The 26,017-nt window shown below is 37.4% G+C and overlaps 2 protein-coding genes across 5 annotated transcripts; both read right to left on the bottom strand.

Moving 5' to 3' along the window:
* Window positions 1–655: 655 nt before the first annotated feature.
* LOC306868420 (tripartite motif-containing protein 16-like protein) lies at window positions 656–10,141 on the bottom strand (the record flags this gene model as incomplete). Its single annotated transcript, XM_079414572.1, has 4 exons — window positions 656–1,066; window positions 2,172–2,311; window positions 2,417–2,479; window positions 10,087–10,141. The coding sequence occupies 4 exons, from the start codon at window positions 10,139–10,141 to the stop codon at window positions 656–658; spliced, it is 669 nt and encodes a 222-aa protein (XP_079270698.1).
* Window positions 10,142–18,795: 8,654 nt separating this feature from the next.
* On the bottom strand, window positions 18,796–22,389 carry LOC306865186 (ER membrane protein complex subunit 10-like). Of its 4 annotated transcripts, none has more exons than XM_079409648.1 (8): window positions 22,233–22,375; window positions 22,035–22,101; window positions 21,849–21,961; window positions 21,603–21,716; window positions 20,728–20,912; window positions 20,334–20,427; window positions 19,675–19,777; window positions 18,797–19,095 (listed from the first exon to the last, which is right to left on the bottom strand). In XM_079409648.1, the coding sequence occupies exons 1-7, from the start codon at window positions 22,302–22,304 to the stop codon at window positions 19,691–19,693; spliced, it is 732 nt and encodes a 243-aa protein (XP_079265774.1). In that variant the 5' UTR covers window positions 22,305–22,375; the 3' UTR covers window positions 18,797–19,095; window positions 19,675–19,690. The 4 variants fall into 4 exon arrangements, with proteins under 4 accessions (XP_079265771.1, XP_079265772.1, XP_079265774.1 ...); XM_079409647.1 differs by having other exon boundaries at window positions 22,268–22,374; XM_079409645.1 differs by lacking the exon at window positions 19,675–19,777 and having other exon boundaries at window positions 18,796–19,095; window positions 22,268–22,389.
* Between the last annotated feature and the right edge of the window lie 3,628 nt (window positions 22,390–26,017).

Here is a 26,017-nt window from a genome sequence, read left to right as displayed (position 1 = left end):
AAGTATGTTCTTACAGTCTCAGAGTTTGTAGCCTATATTTTGTGTACTTTTATATACAAAACTTTATTTGCGACTGCACAGAGCTGAATTTTGAAGGCACCTGAGAGGGTAAATTCTGTAAAAATGCTTTCAAAAGTATTTTTGAATGTCTGTCAGTAGAGAAAACCTTTGTGAACTGGGTCACGCTAACCAGATAAACACAGACCCCTTGATTATCCCCCAAGACCTTTACTTGGTTTTAAAGACATGTCAGCAATAAAAACACTCATATATCACACATTATTATTTTGAACTAGTTTATTAGACTACAGAGATAAATATTTCCTACAGTATTTGCATTTGCCATCACATGGAATATAAAATTAATACAGTGACTATTCAAAATAATTAGTATAAAGATTAATGCTACACCAATTCAGTTGCTGGTTAAAATACTAAATCACTACATTTTGAATCAACCGGTTACTAACAGGCAGATTCAGGTTTAGAATGCAAGTCTCCATTTACAGTTTCAGTAGTATTATGTTGTTACAGAATTTTTTTGTGTGTCTTACTCCCTACCAATGACTCTTTCTCAAACTTTCCTCTCCTCTTTCTTACATCACCCTTACCCTGTTTCTTTCCAACCCCTCCTTCTCTTCATGTGTTCACCCCCCTACTGATCCTTCTTTCGGATCCAGCAGTAGGAGTTCCTGCCCACCCAGAAACCAGGGAAGAGCTTCTCCTTGAAACTGGTTGCAAACCGATGAATCAGTTTGACCTCCTTGGAGCCGTTCTCTCCATCTTCGACTAGGAAAAACTTGATGATGCCAGCTGGCTGGTCAGCGTAGATGGCGATGGTGGGACAGAGGGGCGCCTGGAATTCGATGTTCTCTCCGTTGTGCCAGACATGGTAGCAGGATCCGGCCCAGCCCACACCCCACGACAGGTCATTCTCTCCCAGCCCACATGAGCCATCCTTAGCTTTCCGCCCTGCGCTTTCACACGCTGCCCCAATCACCACCCAGCCCTCGCAGTCCACCTCCCAGTACCCACGACTGCCCAGAAGACCCTCCTTACACAGCACCTTCAGGAGGATATTGTGAAAGTTATGGTTATTGCATGGTTACTACATGTTGACCATAACAGTCTTATGCATTACATTCTGTCATTTACTCACCCTCGTGTCATTTCAAACTTACATAGCTGTCCTTTTGAGTTGAACTTGTGAGTGAATGAATCATACCATGACTGGTTTTGTGAACCATATCAATGGATTCATTGAAATATTAGACTAATGATTTTTCAGCAATACAATCACATACATAGAACTATGAAATCCCATTTCCTCCAAATACAAATATCATGCTGAAAAATATGAGATAAGCATAATTATGACAAAAATGTGAGATGTCTATGTGCTATGACATAAAAAGCTGAAATTATGACATAGAAAGACATAAAAACTATGACAAAAAGTAAAAATTATCATTTAAAAATCATGACAAAAAGTTTAAATTGTGTGAGGCTAAGTTATACTTAGATAGAAAACAAAAATTATGAGATAAAAGTCATTGTGGCAAAATGTTGAAAATGAAATACTAAGTAATAATCATGAGATCGAAATATTTTGTCATAATTATGACTTTTAGTCTTATTATTCTAATTTAGAATGTCGTAAGTGATTTTTTTTTGTCTCAATCATGACCTAGCATTTCATAATTTCAATTTGTGTCATAATTATGGCTTTCATGCTTTTTTAATCCGTGCTTATGTGTGAATAAATGCCTAAATCAAATCTTTCTATCATATAAAACAATCATGTCTCTTGAGAAAACTTGGATTCACTCATACAGATTTATACAGATTATTTTTATGGTGCCTTTATGCAGTTTGTGAAGCTTGAAAATGTTAACTACTGTAAAACTAATGTAAAAACTTTCAATCAAAGAACAAAAATATGATTTTTCTTTTTTATTAAATTTTGTTCTGAAGGCTGAAAATCTTTGGAAAGACATGAGGATGAGTAAATGATGACATTTTTGCAAAATCTTTGCATGACTAAGCCTTAAAAACATAAGAAGATAATGCTAAATGAAAGAATTACATGAGCTGTTCAAAAATGGATTTTTATAAATCACACGACAGAACAAAAACAAAGTAGAGACAGATTCAGAGACTCACTTACATACCTGTGGTGAATGTTCATATCTCTCTGGCCTGTCTAGGACAGGACACACTTCCTCTGACATACGTGACACTTTGGCTCCACCTTCTGAGAGCCACAACATTTTCTGAGCAGTTCTGTCATCCAGAGAGAGATTTATCCAATCTGAGAGAGAAATAACATTTCAGAGGTCAAGGGCCTATTCAATTATAATACAGAACTATATAAAAAGCATAAAAACAAAACAATTCTTGTAATGTTTGTGCGTACATTTCATCAGCTCAGCTCTAGTATTGGGTTCAGCGATGTTGGGTTCATATGGTGGCAGCTTTTCTGTGATGGAAGGAAGAAGAAAGAGCGAGAGTTATAGGTCATTATATTCTATACCATGACTGCATAATCCTATTTAAATGTCAGCTGTCTAATGTAGGCCCAAGCTTCATGTGACTTCCATTGTATTATGATCCTCTCCCATTAACACTATTAAGACAGCGAGGCGTAAAGACAGCAGCACTCACCTTGAAAAAGTCATGGTAATGATCACACATGCAAACCATATTGTCAGATTTACATGCTATTTTGATCTGAATATAAGTGTCAGTTCTATTATAAGAACAGTATGTTCTCCAAACCTTAAATGACTTGTTGATAATGGTCCGTGAGGTGGTTTTAGTAGGCATTAAACATGGTCACCTCTGTGTCCGTGACCATAATAACACCTGCATTGTTTACCGAGCTTTAATGAATGATCATGTGACAAGTTTTAAAACAAATAGTTGAACTTCAGTTCACATATAAAATCTGAAAACTGTTACCTCATTCTAAACACATTAATATTTTGGAATAAATTTAAAATGCTAAGCATTACATTTATACTTAATATATATAACTTTAAATGCATGGGTAATGTAAGCACGAAAATACTATTGTAATGGTTGTTTTTAATAGTGTAATAAATGGGTTTTATTATTATTATTTATTTATTTAAATCCATGTTCCAGCTGACACATATTTCAGGTTTAAAAAAAAAAATGAAACATTACATCCGAGAAAACAACAAACCAATACAATTACACTATGCAGTTTTACATTAACAATGTAATTATTGTTCTGTTTATTAAAACAGTGTATTATTCATAAAGTTTGTGCTTTTAAGCATTTTTACATTAATTCAAAAATATACAAATGCAGCAATACATTTCATATTTCATGTGCATTTAGCCTTTTTTATATAATCTTATTTTTGGATATTCGGTCATCAGTGTTTGGTAAATGTAACTTTGATTCAGATGTAACTTTAATTCACCAAACTGACTGATAACAAAAAATCATTGCAGATTAAATTGTTTTCAAGTCATAATTTAAATGTTACATGACATAAAGCGGTGCTATCAAAATGAAACAGTTATGTAATCAGTCTTCCCATTAACACCATTATTTATTCAGACCAATTTGTGGATGCGGGTTGTGCACAAAAATGAGATTTATCATATGGCGTGAACGATGCAATAGGCCAATTATAGCGCGATCATAGCCCCATTCATTCTCTATTACTCACAGTATGCTCAGTGGGCTCAGGGGAGGCAAAAAAAGAGGCTACCTGCTGATGTAACTGTCCCTGTTGGACAGTGTCACTTTAAAAAAATGGTTTTGCAGGTTTGTATGTTTCTGAAGGGAGGGGTTTTGGAGAGCAGCTGTAGCAAAAGGGGGCACTCTGGGTAAGACTCAGCAGGACTACATAGTTTACAGTTACCTGCAGGATTTGCATCTGCTCTTGATCCTTTTCTTCCTGTAGGGGTAAAAATGTACATTAATTAAAACCAGAGGTTACCAACAAACCATTTTAAACAAAAGCACAGGCAGTTTGGAAATTATATTTATGCTGCACAAGCATTCTAGAGTCTTCCCTTTCCTTACATTGCTTTTCTGATCCTCCTTCCTTACCTCTCGTGCGCAATATATCACCCTGTGGTATGTCATTCATCTACCCCCACTGTTGTTAGCACTGAATCATATAGTTTACCCATGCCTGTCAGGGTTTAGGTTACATCTAAGAAGCATGCTAGCCCTAAACTTACATTCAACATGGACACACATCATAGGCTCTGACAGCAGTTTCCAAGAATACATTTTTGTTTCTGCCACACTTCATTTCAACAGTGTTAGTGGTGTTGGCATGTTTATGTCCAGCACTGTGCTTGCAGGTTTAACACTTTTCTCGTTACTGTTGATTTTCTCAAGCACCTTCTGAGAAAGCCATCTGCAATCATGTATTACAGCTCACACATTTTTTCTGCCTTCTTTTGTTAATGTGGACAGTAATATTAGCTGCTCCATTGGGTTATCGTAATTATCAGTGGTATTTAGTGCATTGGTGCAATTTTTGTCAGTTTAAGTGTGAATTGTATGTGAATTGAAGTAGCAGATTAGTGGCAAAAAGGGAAAAGGTCACTGTAACAATGAAACACAACTATCCACATAACATCCTGCAAACAGAGTGTGGTAGTGGCTAAAAATTAGGACTGAAAAGGAAAGGTTGCTGGTTTGAGTCCTGCAAGAAGCATTCCTCAATCTAGACTATATATACTATGTATTGTTTTTCAGTTAAATATCTAGAAATTAAAAAAAGATAATTTACTAGACAAGTAACACTGCATAATATGTTTTCAGAGAACACCTTTAAATGTATTTTTACTACAAAAATAGATTTTATGTTGAAATATTTGGATAAAATAATTCTATTTTCTAATTCTATTTTTTAAACTAAATCAGTCTATTTTGTTTAAATGCAGTTAAATGCAGCTTTTTTAAGTTTAAAAATGTTGAAAGGAAATTTTAGAAAGTCTATATTTTTGCCTTAAATCTTATATCTTATCCAGTGTTGCTTCACAAGAAAAAAAAAAAAAAATTTTAAAGTATACTTTTTTTAGCTATTTTATTTTCAGTATTTTATTTCAGTATTTTTATATATTTTTTTGTTTAATTTTTTTTAGATATTTTTAGTTAAAAACAAATCTAATTAAAAGTCTTCTTTTCAATGTAAGATTCTTTTATTAGCTGATTGGGTAAAAAAGTCTGAAATCTTCTCTATGAAGAATTTTGTCTCGCATTACAGTGACATCAGATACCATCAGCAAAAAAAAAGTCATGCTGTCAGTAATTCCTCAGTCACATTTAAGCAAGCCTGCGATGATGGTCGAAGCGGTTTGGACTTGAGACTCTCTTTTGATTGGCTGCGCTGTTCGGGTGGTGGGAGGGGACAAGGGTGACTGACATCACCATAATGGGTCACCTCTAAGTGATCGGGTCAGCTGTGTTTCTGCACATATAGGATGGGGACTTCTGTACACCTGTTCAAGACCCCCAGCGCTGTTTGCGATCTTGCTGACAATCACTGAGAACAGATTGTTTAAAGGTCACCATCATCATCCTTATAATTTTTTATTTAAAGTGTTATACACTGTCACAAATTGTGGCACAAACTGTCACTGCAGCGATACCCTTTCAAAAGGTACTAATATGTATACTTTGGGTACTAATATGTACTTTTGAACCACTGATATGTACCATTTAGGGTAAAATAAAGTATAACGATATAACTTCTAGCCTTTGTACCTCAGGATACCAACTCAGTGACAATTTTGTACCTTTTTTTCTGAGAGACACACATGTTCTCCACATATTACAACAGTGAAGCTCTAGTAGGCCATCAAAAAATTATGAGATACAAGCTCATCCAAATGGAAGATAAGGGGAAAAAATGAAATGTCACAGTCATTCATCTTTCTGCAGTGAAACCTTAGATATAATCCTGGTGCACATATAAACTCCATCAGTTGCTTGGGACTTAAAGAGGGAGTTATAGAGGAATGGATGGTACAGAGCGAAGGGAACAGAGGTGGTAAAGGGATCAAGGCTAGAGATTAGCAACTGCTGCTGACAGGTCACTCCATCAGTCATAGCCTGTTTCACCCTCTCTTCGGGACCTCTCCCTTATAGGGGCTGGTATGGAGGGAGTCGGGAAGAACAGGAGGGAGGGGTCGAGCATAACAGCCATGGTCATGAAGCAGAGCTCCAAAATAAAACAAATCAGAAAGATCTAAAAATGTCGGATGTGGAGTCTGTGTTCAAGCAATCTGAAGCCATGCTGACAGCCCTTCAAGTCAAGGTTTTCTCCCTGGTGTGAGATTCAACCCTGGTGTTTTGGGAGTGGTGACTTGGTGGAGAATGAGCATGAACGGAAGAATGCTGTAAACAAGCAGTACATGGAGGGGGTCCGGGTGAAAGTCTTGTTTCGAAATCCCCAATGTCCAATAAGGGATCATTCACAAAGCCTCGTTCACTCACATCTTTCACCAGACCAGCACGTGATTGTGAAAGACTGATGGCGGATTTAGAAGACATAGCAAACAAACACATAAATACATTCTGAACACACTCTAAAAATCAGTAGAAAAACAAAAAAGCTACTGGTAAATTTTTACCAGGACTTTATGTCAAATTTATGGACATTTTCTTTAATCCTAAAACAAAACACAATGCAAGGCGTAATAAAACAAGTGGAAAAACCTATGAAAAATAAATATGCAATTTTTTTTTACACATTTAAAACAAGATACATTTATTTTTTATATTTAAATATATTACATTATTAAACAACTGTGTAAAATATTAGGGTATTTTCCTTTTTTGAGCATCAGTTTAACAAAATTTAGTGAGGTTTATGCTTAAAAATAATTTAATTGTAAAACAAAAATGTGAAAGCTACTTATTTTTATACTATGTTTATGTATATAATTCTCTAAAGATTTATATTCTCTAAAAAAAGTTGTATTTTCTTGCAAAACATATGCTTAAGTAAATTAAAAATAATAAAATGAGCATGGCAATGTGGGAAAACCATGTTGTATTTTGTTTCTAAACATTAACCCTCGGGTTTACAGACAAGGCTTGGGCTTATGTAAGTCTGAGCTGTTTTAACTGAAAGAAACTTGCACTGACTGATCTTAAAATATATCAGTGTTTTGTCTCAAGATGGACACCAGTAATGTTTTTTTTTTTCTAAGGCACATTTATAAAAATTACTTAAATGTCCTAATTGAACTATGGCGTAATCCTGGTTTAGTCTAAGCCCTGTCTGTGAAACCAAGCATAAATGTTGTCAACTGAACCACATTGTCAGTGTTTATCAAATCTTTACAATAAGAGTGGCATCATATCAACTGGAACAACCCTCTGCTGTTGAGTAACTTTGAATTTGACCTCCTTTTAGCATCAGCAGTTATGTTGATGACCTCAGGGTCATTGCTGGGCTTTGGTGTCTTTCGCTCGTGATGACAGTGCAGAAAGCAAGCTGTTTGTGTTGGACACGTCCGTAGCGTGCCTTGGCAACCCCTGCCATGCTACAGGCACGCTGGTATGGTTCATATTTGGTGGCTGGATCAAGGAGACACTATGCATGATGATTTGAAAGGGAAGGCGATGGATATGATCTTGTGGCCCCCCAAGTGTTGTAAACCACATGCTGAGTGCCGGCCCTCTGTTGATTGCTTACTTGAAACAGGCCCGATGGAAAATAACATGAACAGACAGATGCACAAATAGAGGGATTCATGTCTGTAAAGGGAGATTTCAGAGGTGTGACCCTTCACAGGGCTGGGAAAGACACTCAACCCGCTCGGATAAGAGACTTTCTCAGATATTGGTTAGATCGGATCTCTCTTAACAGTGATTGAGTTGGTTTCCATGCTGACTTAGATTGCTGAGAATTACGCACTCACGGTGCACCATGTTATCTTGCCAGATACTGCCATGCCCAACTTGGCTAAATCTCAGAAGGCATAAATAAAACAAGAACAGTAGAGCTGTGGAGATGAGTTACAGTGGAGGGTTTTACACTTCATTACCCCTGTGATCAAGAAGGTGGCATGTCATCATTGATAAGTTAATAAGAAACCAGCAGGAGCCTCTTTTCATCTTTTAATGAGGTGCAAGCAGGTCCTAACTAGATGAAAAGCATATATTATATTATATTATATATATATATTTTAATTGTTAAGGCTGAAGGAGGTACAATGCAACTATATTAACACCTGAAAGAAGATTCATCTGATGAATGCTGGTCATTTCACTTGTATATCAATCTTACTGTGTGATATTGAATTTGGAAACATTTTAAAATATGCAATGATTTACTTGTAGTTATGGGCATACACAATATACCTTTCTAGTATATATAAATGCTGAGTAAAGCACAGCTACAAAGCCCTCCATATGTTTGCATTTGACCTCTTTAAAGTACTTAAAATAGTATGTAAGTCTAGAGGATTTTTGACAACATGCTTACCTTAAAATATATGCAGGCTCGAGGGAGTGTACAAGGTCTTATATGGCCATCCCTCCTCTTATAATAATTTGTTGTCAATGGATTGAGTACAGCAGCTGCTAAACCCTTTGTCACTGTAAAGACTATTATTATTTTCCTTTGAGATGTTAAGCTGTGCATAAGAGCCTGGAGAGTAACAGAATGACAATAATGTTCAAGGTGCCCTCTTCTCATACTGTTGCCCATTAGTCTTTCCTGTGTACCTTTGATCTGTGCTGTCTCAGAATATACACAAACTGTTAGAATAACCCTCCATCAAGTCAGCATTGTGGTGACACTTTTAGTTTGTGTACTGTCACCAGCACTGTAAATACTGCAGGTCTTAAGCACATAGACTTGGTTTAAAGTGTCTAGAAAGATGTCTGGTTGTATCACCAGGTGCATACCATAGTCTGAGGTGAATTATTTATTTCATTTTAGACACACACGCACACACACACACACACACACACACACACACACACACACACACACGCACGTTCATCTAAATAGGGACATTCCATAGATTTCAGAAAAGAATAATATGTATAAAAACTTTATTTACTTCATTTGTACACTTCATTTTAATTGAATTGAATTGAATTTTACTTTACTTTACTTTACTTTACTTTACTTTTTTATTTTATTTTATTTTATTTTATTTTATTTTATTTTATTTTATTTGAGTACATCCCCAAAATTAGGTTTTGGGAGGCTATGTCAGATTTTTATACACTACTGGGTACATAATTGTCCCCAAAATATGGCTAGGTAGGTACACACACACACACACACACACACACACACACACCTTTGTTTTCCAATTGCACATGTCAGTCTGTTTCAGTACCACATGCAGCATGTATTCATATCTACTATTGCTGCTGTTTTTTTATTTTGTGATATACCAAGATGACAATGCGATAAACTATCTTTAAAAAAAATATATTTTTTTTTTATACATAAAATAAATAAAATATATTTATAAAAAAACAAATTTACATTTTAAAATTAAGTTGTTTTAATGTGCATTTTACCTTTCCGTTTATATGACTTATTATTTTTAATTATTATTTTTATTATTTTATTTTATTTACTTATTATTTTTATTTATTTTTATTTTTAATCTAAATAAATATAATTATACCATAACCAGACTTTGTTCTCTAGGGCTTTTCCTCGGACAACTTATTTTTTCTTCTTCCCTTACATAGATTTGCTATCTTTCTGTATTATATTTTGTTTTGTATTTCTTTTTTTTATTATTATTTCTATGTACTATTTTATTTTTATTTGATCATTCTTACAACGTCAGTTTTCTCTGTCAATTTTATCGCCTTCCTTGAATATATTTGCAAAAGTTAATGTACAAATACATTATAAATGTTTTAAAAGATGCTGAAGTTTTACTTATTTATTTGTCATTGCCAGATTATTAAAAATATAAAGCAACATCCAATGAAGCATTGGTAGCAAGTTACAGATCTTAACAACAATAAATGCATCCTGGCACACAGCTGAGCCTGTTCTGCTGATAATGAACTGATATAGGTGAGGCGATGAGAGCAGCCCTTACCTGCTTTCTTTACTTCAGGCATGATTCCGTTGGTGCTTGGGACACTACTGGGCATTGCAGGGCTGGATGAGCGTCTTTCGACTCCAAGACTCTCTGTCTCTGGGTTCCCTTCTTATTCACTCCGTGGAAAAGGGGGAGGAAAAGACACTACCAGAGGGGAGGGGAGGGGGTCTGTAGGTGGTCGAGGTGCTGATCATGAGGTCCATCCTGTTATCTAAAGCACTCACATGTTACCATTAAATGAATCAATAAAAGGATATACATTATGACCACACGCATGCAGTTATAATTAAGAATCTAGATATGCAATGCCATGAAGACAGAATGGGTTCTTTGGCCTCAGAGTTCAGCAGGGGGGTCTGGCATTGCACTCACATTACTGTCACGTCTGAAGGACATCTTCACACGCAACACAAGGCATTTTTAGTTTACGTTGTGGGAAATGTTGTATCCACAGCAACTTTGCTAAAACTGAGGTATCAGAACATTATGACTTTGCAAATGGATCAGAAGGGAGCCTGTGATTTAGATTAACCTTACCGCATAAAAAACACACCTTGATTGAATGATTTACTGAAGTTTAATTGCAGCAAACCTCATGTCATGCCTCCCAAAATGACAATAGCATCAGTTTCTTAATCAAACGGATGGATCAGAAAAAACAGCAAAGCTGTACTAATCTGAGGTGGATCCGCTGAACTGCATTACAGGACATTATCACTCAGTAATGAGAGACATTTCTTCATCTCAAAGCTCTGAGTCTTAAATCACACGGTATTCTTTAATACTTGAAAGCAGACTGTTAATTATGTAAGTATCTGGCCTGTCTTCATTCCTGATAAACGAGACAGGTGTATTGCTCGTCCCTCAGACACTCATTCTTTTCTCACTCTTCCTCTTAGCACCTCTGTTCTCTCTTTATCGTTGTAATGAGAAACAGCTTCCCTTCCACGGAGCGCTCTGTTTCTTTAGCTCCTCACACTTTGAAGATTTGTAAATTAGGCGGTGGAATTTTAATAGGTGGCAACTGTACGCTATGTTTAGCTAAAATACAGAGCATTGTATGGGTATGTGAATGTATAGGACGCTTTAAGAGACACCCTAACCATGCCTCCCTCCAAAATAGCATCGGCAGAATGACAATGATTTGTAGGCTAACCTACTCATAGTTTGACACTGTTTGTGTGCTAGTCTGTTCTGCATAAATCAAATCAGACTATATATAATCTGCATAGCTTATTTCAGTTTGATGCTAGTTACCTGTGATTTATGCATTACAGACTAAAACATTATGTAAATTATGTGCAGTGATAATAGTAATTATCACATAATAAAAATAATATCACACATTATACAGACAGACAGATAGATAGATAGATAGATATTTTATATTTTGTATTATAATATCTATCTATCTATCTATCTATCTATCTATCTATCTATCTATCTATCTATCTATCTATCTATCTATCTATCTATCTATCTGTATAAAATAAATAAATAAATACAATATAATACTTAATTATTAAATATAATATTATTAATAATAATACATAATAAATATGATTGTCTATAATTGCGTATTATTAATATATTAATATGAAAACATTATATCATATATGATATTACACTTTTGATATTATTAATAAAATATGATATGATTCTAAGATGGCGCCGCAGATGGCAGCTGCTTTGCTCTTCGGTGTTTGTACTGTTTTTGTTTGTTTTTCCTGTTTTTTGTTTCTCAAACACTATCAGTTTTACCAGGGATGATCTGCTGAACATTCGGCAGAACACACCACAAAAGTTTTTACCGGATTTTGATTCGGACGTTTTGCTGGATATTATAGTTGGCGGAGCCATAGCTAGCTCTGGTCAAACACTTCAGGACGCAGATGGGGAAGCAAGCAGGCGCGCGATTTAGAACAGCATTGCCTAGCATCCATCTGGCGAATCTCTGCTCTCAACCCAACAAAACGGACAAACTCCTGCTTTCCCGGTTAAACAAGGACTTTTCAAACTCTGCTCTGTGTTTCTCTGTGTTTGCTGATCAGAGCAGATCGCGACGCGGAATCAACGGGGGAAATCGCGGCGGTGAGACATGATTCTACATCAATGAAAGGTGGTGTATAGCTGTAACAGTGTTAAAGAAGATGTGCTGTTCTGATCTAGAAACGCTTTTCATCAACTGTAAACATTTCTACTCGCCGCGGGAGTTCTGCTCGTTCATTCTCGTGAGTGTCTACATTCCACCGCAAGCGCACGTGAGCACAGCTTTACAGAAACTCGCTGATCAGATCACAGACACAGAACAACAACACCCGGACTCTGTTTTAATCATTCTAGGGGAATTTAATAAAGCATATCTCCCGTGAACTGCCAAAATACAGACAGCATGTTACATGTCCCACCAGAGACAGTAATATACTGGATCACTGTTACACAGCAATAAAGGACGCATATCACTCTGTCCCACGGGCAGCTTTAGGACTCTCTGATCACTGTTTGGTTCATCTTATTCCGTCCTACATGCCGAAACTGAAGTCAGCTAAACCTGTATTAAGGACTGTAAAAAGATGGACTAAAGAGACAGAGCGGGTTTTACAAGCCTGTCTCGACCTTACTGATTGGACTGTTTTTGAAGCTGCTGCAAACAATCTGGACGAGCTCACAGAGACCGTAACATTTTATATCAGTTTCTGTGAGGATATGTGCATTCCTACCAAGACTAATCTAACTTACAACAATGACAAATGGTTCACTGCAAAACTCAGACAGCTCCGTCAGGCCAAAGAAGATGCTTACAGAAATGGGGACAGAGTCTTGTATAAACAGGCCAAATACACACTGGAAAAGGAGATCAGAGTGGAAAAGAAGAATTATTCAGATAAGCTAAGGATCCAATTCTCTTCTAGTAATTCTGCTTCAGTGTGGAAAGGTCTGAAAGATATCACCAATTACAAGACGCCATCCCCCAGCACTGTGGAGAATCAACAACTGGCAGACGATCTGAATGAGATCTACTGCGGGTTTGAAACAACACCATTCACACCTCCTGCAACCCCCTTCTCCCCCACACCTGAACTGCAGATAAGAGAAGATGACGTGCGCCAGGTCTTCAAAAAGAACAAGAGAAGGAAGGCACCAGGCCCAGACGGTGTGACACCAGCCTGTCTGAAATCCTGTGCTGACCAGCTGGCCCCCATCTTCACACAGATCTTCAACAGATCACTGGAGTTGTGTGAAATCCCCTCATGCTTCAAACGCTCCACCATCATCCCCGTCCCAAAGAAACCTAAAATTACTGGACTTAATGACTACAGACCTGTGGCTCTAACATCTATGGCCATGAAATCATTTGAAAGACTGGTTTTGGCTTATCTGAAGGCCTCCACTGAACCCTTACTGGACCCCCTGCAGTTTACCTACAGAGCAAACAGGTCTGTGGATGATGGAGTCAACATGGGACAGCATTACATACTGCAACACCTGGACAGACCAGGGACTTATGTGAGGATCCTGTTTGTGGACTTCAGCTCGGCCTTTAACACTATCATTCCAAACCTCCTCCTGCCCAAACTAACTCAGCTCTCCGTCCCCACCTCTGTTTGTCAGTGGATCAACAGCTTCCTGACAGACAGGCAGCAGCTAGTGAGGCTGGGAAAATACACATCCAACACCCGTACGATCAGCACTGGAGCTCCTCAGGGCTGTGTTCTCTCCCCACTGCTCTTCTCCCTCTACACTAACGACTGCACATCTAAAGACCCCTCTGTCAAGCTCCTGAAGTTTGCAGACGACACCACACTGATCGGCCTCGTCTAGGACGGTGACGAGTCTGCTTACAGACAGGAGGTTAAGGAGCTGGCCATCTGGTGCAGTCTTAACAACCTGGAGCTCAACACGCGCAAAACTGTGGAGAGGATCGTGGACTTCAAGAGAAACCCCCCTGCACTCCCCCCACTCACCATCATGAACAGCACTGTAACAACAGTGGAGTCATTCAGATTCCTGGGCACCACCATCTCTCAGGACCTGAAGTGGGACTTTCACATTTATTTTATTGTGAAAAAGGCCCAGCAGAGGTTGTACTTTCTTCACCAGCTGAGGAAGTTCAACCTGCCACAGGAGCTGCTGAAACAGTTCTACTCTGCCATCATTGAATCTATCCTCTGCACTTCAACAACTGTCTGGTTCAGCTCAGCTACCAAATCTGACCTCAGAAGACTACAGAGGGTAGTCCGGACTGCTGAGCGAATCATTGGTACAACCCTCCCCACTCTCCAAGAACTGTGCTTATCCAGAGTGAGCAAAAGGGCTGGTAAAATCACTCTTGACCCCTCACATCCAGCACACTCCCTCTTCGAACTGATACTGTCTAGTCAACGCTACAGAGCTCTGAGAACCAGAACGACCAGACACAGGAACAGTTTCTTCCTTCAGGCAATCCATCTGATGAACACTTGACATTAAACGTGGAACACACAACACAATTATACATTATTTATTCACCACACATACTTTTTTTTTTTTCATTTCAAATTTGCACATATCAGACCTGTACACACATAATTGTCTATATTATATATTGTGTTTTTGCTATTTTGTACATTGCCTATTTGTATATTTGTACATTATTCTTTTATTATCTGTGTCCTGTCCTGTTGCTGTCTTTCTGTTGCACTGTAGAGCTTCTGTCACTATAACAAATTCCTCGTATGTGTAAGCATACCTGGCCAATAAAGCTAATTCTGATTCTGAAAAATATCACAAATATAATATTGCATCTGAATATGTGTAATGTTTGTGTGCGCATATTATCACATATTAAATTATTAAATTAATATGAATATATAATTACTATATGACTCTCTGTGGTCATTAAAAATCCCATGGCACTTCTCGTAAAGAGTAGGGGTGTAACCCCGGTGTCCTGGCCAAATTCCCTCTACTGGCCCTTGTCTATCATGGCCTCCTAATAATCCCCATCCACTTGATTGGCTCTATGACTCTCTCTCCTCTCCACCTGTAGCTGGTGTGTTGTGAGCGCACTGGCGCCGTTGTAGTGTGGCTGCTGTCGCATCATCCAAGTGGATGCTGCACACTGGTGGTGGTAGAGGAGAGACCACCCCTCATGATTGTAAAGCGTTTTGGGTGTACAGCAATACACAATAAAGCGCTATATAAATGCATAATTCATTCATACTATGTATGTTATTATGTATATTATATCACATTTAGTATTACATCTGTTAACATTATTATTAAAGTTTTTGTTTGTTCTACATAAATAAGTTTATTTAGTATATAAAATTATATGAATATATATATAGGGAAGCATCTAATAATTGCTTAATATATTATTATATTATTTGTATATATATATATATATATATATATATATATATATATATATGTGTGTGTGTGTGTGTGTGTGTGTGTGTGTATGTGTGCAATGTCAACTAAACAAAGGTGTGCTCTGAGTAACAGGTAGTAACCGTGACACTAGTCACATAGTGAGAGGATGTGAGATTTATGACTGTCCACTGACAGAGGTCTCTCCAAAACAGAGCTTTCTGTTTCCTTTTACTGCAATATGTATTGCTGTGGTCTCATGTGTTATGCAATTCTTCTTGTGGACACAAGTGGATTGGGTTTGAGAATCAGATGTTAGCAAAGGCTGAGCAAGTGACACACCATGTATCTCCTGAAAAACAACAAAATGTCTTATTCTTTTTCAAAATCATCTTATTTTGCAGATGTTTGGTGTCCTAAACACAATACTAATTAAGTAAAACTAGCATATCGTGTCTGTTTCTCTTATTTGGGTTTTTTGAGTCGTTTGAAAAAATACAGCGGCAAGCGTAGAGCGACAGAGTGAGCGAGAAAGAAATGCACTTACCGTGGCACACACACCTCTGTTCTGTCTCAGTTTCAACCATGTGCTTCTTGGTATCCACACATTCATCAGAGCTGCGATGATAGTTATACACTGAATTGGATCTCTATGTAAAGAAAATCATGAGTTACCTAACACCAAAAATTTACAGAGGGATAAACATTTGAGATTTGTAAAGTCAGATGTACACTTTTTACTTCTCATTAGCTTAAGACAGCTAAAGCGGTAGAAACAAATAACCTCCTGCTGCGTTGTCCTTTGACCTGGTACATTTTTAGTCCACCAGAGCTCTTTACAGAGGCCTGTAAGCACAAAGGTGACAGACCTTTACATACCAGCAGATCCTTTTACTTCCAAATGACTTTGAAATTCATTCAAGCTCTCTCCTCCTTGCTTTAGATTTTAACTGTGATATTGACTTTGGCCTGAAACAGTGATTGATCGAGGTCATTGACTTGTAGATGTCCTGCTCCATGGGACTACAAAATGTTTCAGAGAACACAGGTGGGTGGTGTGGTTAAGGATTTAGGGGAACGCAACAGAGTGTTGTCGGCGCTGAGCCTCATAAGATCCAGACTTACCACACACTGCCAGTTACACATGAACAGACCCAAGACAAACAGACCCACGAGCTGAGAATGACTGACAGCTGACAAAGATAGCCACAGGTCTGCGGGAGCCGGTCTAGAACATTCTCTCCCCAAGTTCGCTTCTGTTTACAGCACACACACTAATAGCATTATGATTAGCAACATCTTATGAAGCAGGATGGATAAAATCTCAAAAAGCCATGTCCGTCGAAGGTCAAACTTCCATGATTAATCTCAACCAACTGTGGCCATGAGCTGCCTTTTTTTCTGAATCTCAATAATAATAATAAAAAAAAGTGAATATTTTGTGTAAAGCTTCTGAGATATTATAATTATACTAATTAATACGAAATAATGGTTGAAAGTCAAACTAATTTTAACTGAAATGTTGAAATGTTTTTGTTTAGCTTTGCCGGTAACCTACCTTCCATTTTAAGCTCTTATTCTACTCTTTCTATTTGTAAATATATATAAAATGTAAGTCATTCCTGTGATGGCAAAGCAGAATTTTCAGCAGCCATCACTTCACTCTTCAGTGCCACATGATCCTTCTGAAATCATACTAATATGTGGATGATTTTCTGCTCAAATAACCTTTCTTAAGGTGGCAGAGAGAGCTCAACGCGCTACAACTTCAGAAAACACATGCAAATAGAAAAAGCACCAGCAAATTAAGAAAACATCTTCAACAGTTTGACAGCAGGTGCTAAAAATGCTCACAATGCAAACAAATAAAGAAACGCACAGCAAATGCTCGCAACACACCCAAATAAAGAATTTTATTTGCAGCGCGTTTCTTTGTTTGGTTGTGCTGTGAGTATTTGTAGCATGTGTTGTCAAATTGATGAAGTTGTTTTCTTAATTTGCAGGTGTTTTTTTCTATTTGCAGTGCGTTTCTTTATTTGGTTGTGTTGTGAGCATTTGCAGCGCATGTGTTGTCAAATTGATGAAGTTGTTTTCTTAATTTGCAGGTGCTTTTTCTAATTGCAGCGCGTTGAGCTCTCTCGGCCACTCTACTTTCTTAATATTTTTGATGTTGAAAACAGTTGTGCTGCTCAATGCTTGTGGAAATAGTGATGCATTGTTTCCAAGATTCTTTGATAAAAAACAAAGTTCAAATAACCAGCATGTATGAAACAGAAAATCATTTGTAACAAATTAACTGTCGCTTTTGATCAATGCAATGTATCCTTGCTGAATAAAGTATTAATAGATAAAAAACAAAAAATCTTACTGACCCTGAACTTTTTGATTATAGGCCTAATGTAAATTGTAATTTTATTTTCAAACAGTTTATTTTCTTAAAAAAATGTCAAGCTCAATACATCAGTCTCAGGCAATCATGAGGATTTAAAAAGCAGTATCCACCTTATTTTCACCGTATGAGTGGATGCAGTAATTTGTACATTTTATGGGTCTGGCTTCTGGTGTCATTGGCTTTTAGCTGCTTGATTTTGCAAACTGTTGTGTCTTACAATATTATTTTAATGCATTATCTTAATTATGAACACACTGGTTTGTAGTGCACATAGTTTAACTGTTTACTACAAGTTGTTATTCTTCTCATTATTTCCCTACAGCGGCTAATAAACCGCAAGTCGCGCACATGCCCAGAAAATGGCTTGCTTCCACATACAGAAAAATAAGGTGGGTATGGTATTGTTTTTCATGTTAAAACATTCAACGTTTAAGTCATTTGGCTATAACAATGTGCATTTTAATATTTTATCCGATTCAATACCTAGCACCTTTGATATTGTAAGTATATTACTGTCAGGCAGAATATATATATTTTTTTTACACCTTACTCTATTGCATTAATACTGAAATCCAAATATTTCTTTAAATTCAAAAGAGCTTTAACTAAACTAAAGAGAGCTTAAGTTATTTTTGTGACTGAATTTTCCCTGCAGGAATATTTTAATTTATATTAATTTAGTCTTGAGCTTATACCATAACCGTGATGAAGAGATATTTGGTTTACAGTAGATGACTAGTTTTTTATGGCATCAAGGTGCAGAGAGGTGTGGTATTACCAGCAACATTCAAAACAAACTAGCTCAAATGGCACTGGGCCAGGAAACAAGTGCAAGAGCTACATATAAGAGAATAAAGAGATTAATTTTTAAAGCTCTCCATTCACTGATCACCCGTTTCAAAATGCCTGTATTATTATTTATGAATGGCATGACTTGTAGTAAATAACCATGCTGACAACTTCAACGATCATCAAATTATTTTATTAAATCAGTAGTAGAAACGCAATCCAGCAATGCAGTTATAAGTTAAGTTTTTCAATCATCTCTCTAGAACGATCCTTCGTTTGTAAATGTTTGTGTCATTATGCATGTCAATGAACTCAAAATCTGGTTTAAATTATTATGTACAACCCAGGAGTTTTTGTTGCCATGGGAATTATCGTCCTCCGCCATTGGCCGCACCACCACCGGCTCCGCCTCCAGACTGATCCTGAGCTCCAGACATCATCAGGAACAGAACGAGAGGGACAATATACATCCACTGTTGATGAAAGAGAAAAGAAAAACACAACAGAAAGTTTGAACACATTTGCACACATTTTAAAATGCAACACATGACGGTTTCTCTCCAGAGTCAATGATTAGGTGCAGGACAATTACAAGCCATTGAATTAATCGGTTTCCCCAAGCAAATAATTTTCAGTTTCATCCTTCCTTGCTCTCTCATTGTCCACCACTTACTGCTTCTTACAAATTACTTTCCACTGGGAGGGAGAAATGAGACTGAAAAAAAAAAAACAGGAAAGAGTGAAGCAAGCAGCGTGGGTCATGAACATCTCTTAGCTTGAGACTACAATCACCTGCTAAAATTACCGGCCAACCTGATTGTGAGGCCCCTATTTAATCAAAACACCACTGATCTGGTCATGACCCAGCAGGAAACGTACACAAAAAGCATAAGAAGGACGCACACAAACAACTGAACACCAAGCCGAAACAGAAGAAGGATCAGAGGATTTGAGTTTGTATGTATGTGGGTACGTGTGCTGGCCCATATACACACACAACATTGAGAAATGCAGCTGGAGAGACCAAGTAGGCTAAAATGAGATTTCAGTACTTGAAATGAATGGAAATCAGCTCTGCTCTCTGGCGCCCCCTGGTGGGGCCTGTGCTGAACTGGTGGCCATGAGGAACACTGCACCTCCCAGAATCAAATACCACTGGAACACAGCACAGACCGGCACAAAGTCAACACAGACACAGCACAGTGAATGCAGAACAGCCGAGCACGACACACGCTGCTGGAGAATTAAGAGATCGGTCACAAAGAGGGACATTAGTACTGGTAGGCGTATTCAGGATGGGGCGGAACGGACCAGCAGCTTCAACACGGAGCAGAGCAGCAAATGAAATAACGGTTAGCTCAAAATATAACACCCAAAAACAAAGTAACGGTCAGCTTAGGCACGGCAGTCCACTAGTTCCAGAACACACTGTTAAACAAACACGGAAGAAAACATATGCTAAGAGACACAGTTGAGCAAAAATCTATAAGCAGGAATTGATGCCATTTGGACAGGAGGTGAAATAAAAGATGAGAGGAGATTAATGTAATAATACAAAACACTTTTACTACCTAGACAGCTGGGAAAAATGATCACATTAATTATTAGTCAAATACAAACATAATTATTTATGTGAACTTAGTTTTTACCAAAGTAAAAACTGTCAAAACAGTAATGTGACACTTCATACTGAAAAAATACAAATACTCACATATTTGGCAAAGAAGGATTTCTGCTCTTGTGGGTTTTTGCCTTTCTTTTCCATTTCTTGTTCCATTCTCTCAATGTAGGGTGCTGTTTCAGGTCTAAATCAGAGCCAGAAGAGACAAACTCATTTCCAGATGAGCTGATAATAACATATGCAGACAATGCAATTTGTGAGTGAAGTGTTTACCTCCTCTATTAAGTATTATTTTAAGGCTAACTAATATAGTACACATTTTTCTCAATTCATTATGAGACCTTTACAAACTTTCAGGGGTTCCCCAATAAGTCTTATAATTAAAGTTACTTATAATAACAAACTTAAGACAAAGGGGGCCTTGGAGTCAAAAAAGTATCAGAAGTAGCAGTCTGAGAAGGTGTGTGTGTGTGTTTGTACTCACGGAGGTGCAGTGACTGGCGACACGACACTTATTGTTGTGTTAAAGACTTCCAGGTCAACCTCATCCTCCACCTCTACCCCACGACATGACCCAGGGATTGTTACTATGGAAATGCCGATGATAGATCCACTGACATCAGTGTGAAGCGTGATGAGATCACTAAGGTGGGACTCCACCAGCGAGCACTTGGGAGAAAAGCAAGATATGTCCAATTTTGCATGCATACTATATCAAAATATTTATATTTATACATACACACTACACCTCATCTCTTATGCTCACCTTGGCTGCAAAATACAGTAAAAACAATATTGTAAAATATTACAATTTAAAATGATTTTCTATTTCAGCGTTTTTAAATGTCATTTATACCTGTGATGGAATGTATTCATTATTCTTCAGTGTCACGTGATCCTTCAGAAATCATGCTAATACGCACATTTGGTGCTCAAGACACTTTTTAAATCAGTGTCACCATTGCTAATATGCAATGTTAATAAGTTAATATTTTATACGTTGCTTTGATGAATAAATAGTTCAGAAGAACAGTATTTATTTGAAATAGACCTTTTTCTAAATTGTCTTTAACTTTTGATCAATTTAATGCATTTGCACTGGATTAAAAGTATTAATTTCTAATTAATAAAATCTTACTGACCCAGAACTTTAGTGTGTGTGTGTGTATATATATATATATATATATATATATATATATATATATATATACATATATATATATATATATATATATATATATATATATATATATACATATATATATATATATATATATATATATATACATACACACACACACACACTAATACTTGTAATCAAATATATCTAATGTTGTTATTTGCAGGAGGTTGACTTACGGCTCTAACGAATGTAGTAAGGTAACCTTCAGACTGTCTCTCTGTCTGTCGATCCACCTGTAGAGAGACTCTAGGCACTCGAATCCTGTACAGACCGTCAACTGCTGCCACATCCTGAAGGACACAGACAGAGAAAAACTATATCATACCAGAGAGACAGCAGATACACTTAAGACACTTCAACATGACATTCTTCCCTCCTTAGCCACAAATATCCTCGCTTTCCTACAAAAGGCCTCTTCTCACCTTCAGTGTGCTCCTGTCTTTCTCAGAGAGCTGGTTTTGGGAGAGATGCACACTGTTTTCTCTTCCACCCCTGAATTGTAGGGCACCACGAAGGCGAAATCTGGGGACATCATCTGAAACAAAGACAAACAGTGACTAAACTGCAAAGAGACACGCTAATTATTAACCAATTACCTTAATACTCACCCACTTCAAATGAGTGCTCTAGTGGCACAGAAAATCCGCTAAAATCGGTGTCCACAGCATCTCCTGACTGGCAGAAAAAAAAACATTCACATTCAGTCATTGCCATGCATTCATCTGCATTCATTCAGATCAGACAGCAGCCTAGCATGCTAACAAGCTCCCTACACAAGACAGCAAATACAAATACAATACAATCACCTGACTGTGAGGCTTCACAGATACATAGGACTTACCCTTCGACCAGTATTGCATTCGCCAGATTGTGTCCATAACAGCGTTACACCTGACAGAACAAGCGACAAGACTCTGATCGTGGCCATTTTGTCGCAAGACTTCCCCTCTGTGTAACCGGAAGTACAGTGTTTCAAAATAAAAGTCGTAGAAACATTAAAAATGCCGATCGAAGTACATGCATTATTATATTAATTATAATTTTTTAAATCATTAATATGTCTTCATGATAATTGTGCTTCGTTTCCTTTAACCATTAGAATGAACTAGAGAAGTTTTGTCAGACAAAAACAAAACCTGCTCTGACAAAAACAAGCCCCAAATAAACATCTTGCCTCACCTGAAAGAATATTTATACTTTTAGCACTCGATCGTGTTCATATTTTAACTACTTTCCTAAAAAAAATAAAAATAAAACATATTATATATATATTTATAACGGCTTATTTCTTTAAATTGGAAAAGTATGTGCACCAAAAACAGGACGTTGGCTGAAAGAAATGGTAACAAATATGTCAATGGAAAAATAACATATATTAAGAGATAAATATAAATACACAATTTTTGATGGAGTTTGGGGACCTTTCAAATTGTTTTTAAAATGTGGTGGAGTTGATAAAAGACTAGGAAAAGGTGAGGTGATATTTTATTAAACGACTAGCCTACATGTAGTTAATTAATATTACTCAGCACTTAAATCTATGATTACACTGTAACAAGGACATCTTAAAATGTAGTGTAAGCCTGCTTTTTGAAAAAATAAAGTACAACATACAAATGCAAGCACCTTTCTGAAGAAGCTCAAATGCGCTGGTTTGAAGCGGACATGGCAACACTGCGGTTGTTTGTGCTCTTGAGCGCGAGAGGGCGCGCCACGCACTAGAGCACACTTACATTGAAGAGCTGCTCAGATCAGGCTTCTCTCGCCGGGCGCAGTGGCGTGCGCCTGTAATCCAAGCTGCTGGGAGGCTGAGGCTGGCGGACCGCTTGAGCTCAGGGGTTCTGGGCTGCAGTGGACTATGCCGATCGGGTGTCCGCGCTAAGTTCGGTATCGATATGGTGCTCCTGGGGGAGCTCGGGACCACCAGGTCGTCTAAGGAGGGGTGCACCGGCCCAGGTCGGAAACGGAGCAGGTCAAAGCCCCCGTGCCGATCAGTAGTGGGATCGCGCCTGTGAATAGACACTGCAGTGCAGCCTGAGCAATACAGCAGGACTCAGTCTTTTGTGTTTTTCATCACTTTCTCATTTTATATTGGATTAAATTAATATATTAGCTTGCAAATGTACTTTTTTTATTTAACTTTTAATGTTATTTGGTAAATTAGTCAACGTTAGTCAATCTCCAAAATTAAAAATATGCCGATTTATGCGTTTTATTTGCAATATTGCACAAAAATTGGTTCATTTTAATGCCATTTTAGTGGCGAGAAAATAAGGGATGTACTGCCCTCTCTGTGTACGAAATTGAAATTACACCTGAATTTTGTGCAGCATGAATCACTGAACCAGTAGAAGTCGCTGCTCGCATTTGTTTTTTAATTCAGTTAATGAGAGGGATTTTTCTTCATGGTTATAATCCACATTTAGTGGTCTTTTTTTCTTTTTTTTTTTAGATAGCCTATCACTTTATGATTGCTTTATCACGAGTCTGCAATCAACATGGTTCACTGTAAGACAAAGTCAGATTTCCAAAAGACATTAACGGGCAAACTGGACAAAAACACATTCTTGAAAAAGATAGAGATCTTTAATGTACATGAAGGTTCAATAAATATGTGCACCCATTTACAGGGCTCTCTCTGTGTTACAAGTTGTGGTTAACCTGTTATCACAAGAAAAGAATCAAATGTAATGACTTCAGCTGGACACTAGAGAGTGGTTTAGTTACACAGGAGAATGTGCCCATGTTAGAAGACATTTCAACATGGCTCAAGTCACATGAATTGATTGATGACAAGACCTTTCCATTCATCTCAAATGGTTGTCTGCAATCATTATTATTCTAGGATCTTACTGTCAATATTCAGACGTTAAAAGCACATGCTGAATTTGGCATGTTATAGTTCATAAGGCCTACGAACTATACCTGATTGTTATTACACATCATTCTTTTCCTCTTCTTGGAACTTGGTTAGTGTCAGTCAAGACTGGAAAGTTTGCTTGTGATATAATGAGGCATGTAATACGTGATGTGTGGAGAAAACAAAGAAAGTTTAAGGGAATAACATGCAAAAAGTGTGAAAAATGTGTTTAGTTACAGCAATACTAGGTCTGAAATTACATCAAAAAGGGAAAAAGTTAGATGTTACTCAGTTTAGTTTAAAGATGACATTTTGGCAGAAATAACAGTGTGGTGAAAATCTTTGACTTTCATGTTTATATAATTTAATAAACTAGTCACGGTGTGAAAAATGACAAATTTAATAAACTAGTCACAGTGTGGGAAATGTTTTAAGAAAGTTTATTTCTTAAAAGTCCACAGGTCCAGAAGTGGCTGGAATGTAATGTATAATGTGTAATTATTTAAATAAAATGTTTTCCAGTTTAAGCCATTACAGACATGACCGAAGTTATGTGTGCTTAAAATTTCAGTGTTCCCCAACCACCTGAGAACTAATTTGCCTGAACATCTGTCATGGCAGTGAACCTTAAAGATAATAACTGCATTGACAACAGTTCCAGAATGAGCCATCAGGGCCGCAGCTTAATCACTAGCTTAGATAGATTACAATCAATAACAGTAGCACACAGCTGCTGTGCTCCACAAACTCATTTTGTTCTGTACTGTTCTGTTCCTATTGTACTGTAAATCAAAGTTAACAATTATCTTACACTCTTTCCCCCAATCAATAGTGCACCTATTTGTGCCACTCAGTACGGGACCCACGGATTGCTATTAAGATCCAAGGCAGGAGAAAAACAAACACACGCACGCCCTTTCAATTACATTAATCAGATGACAGCGAGGTAAGTGATACAGCGTGGCATATTGGCATTTCCATAACTGAACACATAAGAGCGCCTGTATGATTAATAGACTGTTTCAGCAGAAGGGCTTGGGTTCTCCATGCACTCATGCCATGTGATTTCCAAGACATTCCTACTTTGAAATGAATATATACCTCTTCCATCTAGTCATTGCTGTCTGTCAGCACACCCTCAGACAATGGTACAGCCCCACACTCCTGCAAGACTATAATTAGCCATCTCCTCACTGTAAAGGCATGTCTGTTACTCGTGTGTTGACATTTAGTCATAAAGCGTCATAACAGTTTTCTGCTTACATTTCATGATGAGAGTCGTTCTGCTCTTATGTATTTTGACATATGATTTATATTTTCTTTACCAAGCACTTATTACGTGTAATTGAATCAAATAAATGAAGTTAGCACTCTATGAAGCATGAAGTATCTTGTTTCCTGCCTGTTGTCTTCAGTATATCACTTTCCTTTCCACTGCATATGTCTTGTACTTGTACGTGCGTCTCTTCTGTCTCTTCTCCTCTGTAATATTTCTCTATTTCCTTTTCTCCTTGACACCTGCCTCTCAAGTTGCACCTTCTATAAATAGCACAGTCTCTGCCCAGTCTTCTCTCCCCCAAATTAAAGTTCAAAAGAGCATTCATTGGTGTGTCAAGCATAATAGAGCGTCACTGAACTCTACACTTGAAGCTTTAGCACCAGGGGCATGACTAAACTCTGATCTCCGCAGTTTTGCCTTTAAAGAGATCTGTACACCATACACAGGGCATT

This window comes from Barbus barbus (assembly GCF_936440315.1).
Source record: "Barbus barbus genome assembly, chromosome: 4".
Taxonomy (NCBI): domain Eukaryota; kingdom Metazoa; phylum Chordata; class Actinopteri; order Cypriniformes; family Cyprinidae; genus Barbus; species Barbus barbus.
This window is presented reverse-complemented; position numbering and strand designations above follow the sequence as displayed.

Excerpts from the sequence above, each read along its gene's own strand:
- LOC306865186 (XM_079409645.1), bottom strand. The coding sequence starts at position 22,354 with ATGGCCACGATCAGAGTCTTGTCGCTTGTTCTGTCAGGTGTAACGCTG. Across the intron at positions 21,962-22,034 it reads AGAGCACTCATTTGAAGTGG|ATGATGTCCCCAGATTTCGC; the intron begins GTGAGTATTAAG and ends TCTTTGTTTCAG. Across the intron at positions 20,913-21,602 it reads TTACTACATTCGTTAGAGCC|TGCTCGCTGGTGGAGTCCCA; the intron begins GTAAGTCAACCT and ends TTTTCTCCCAAG.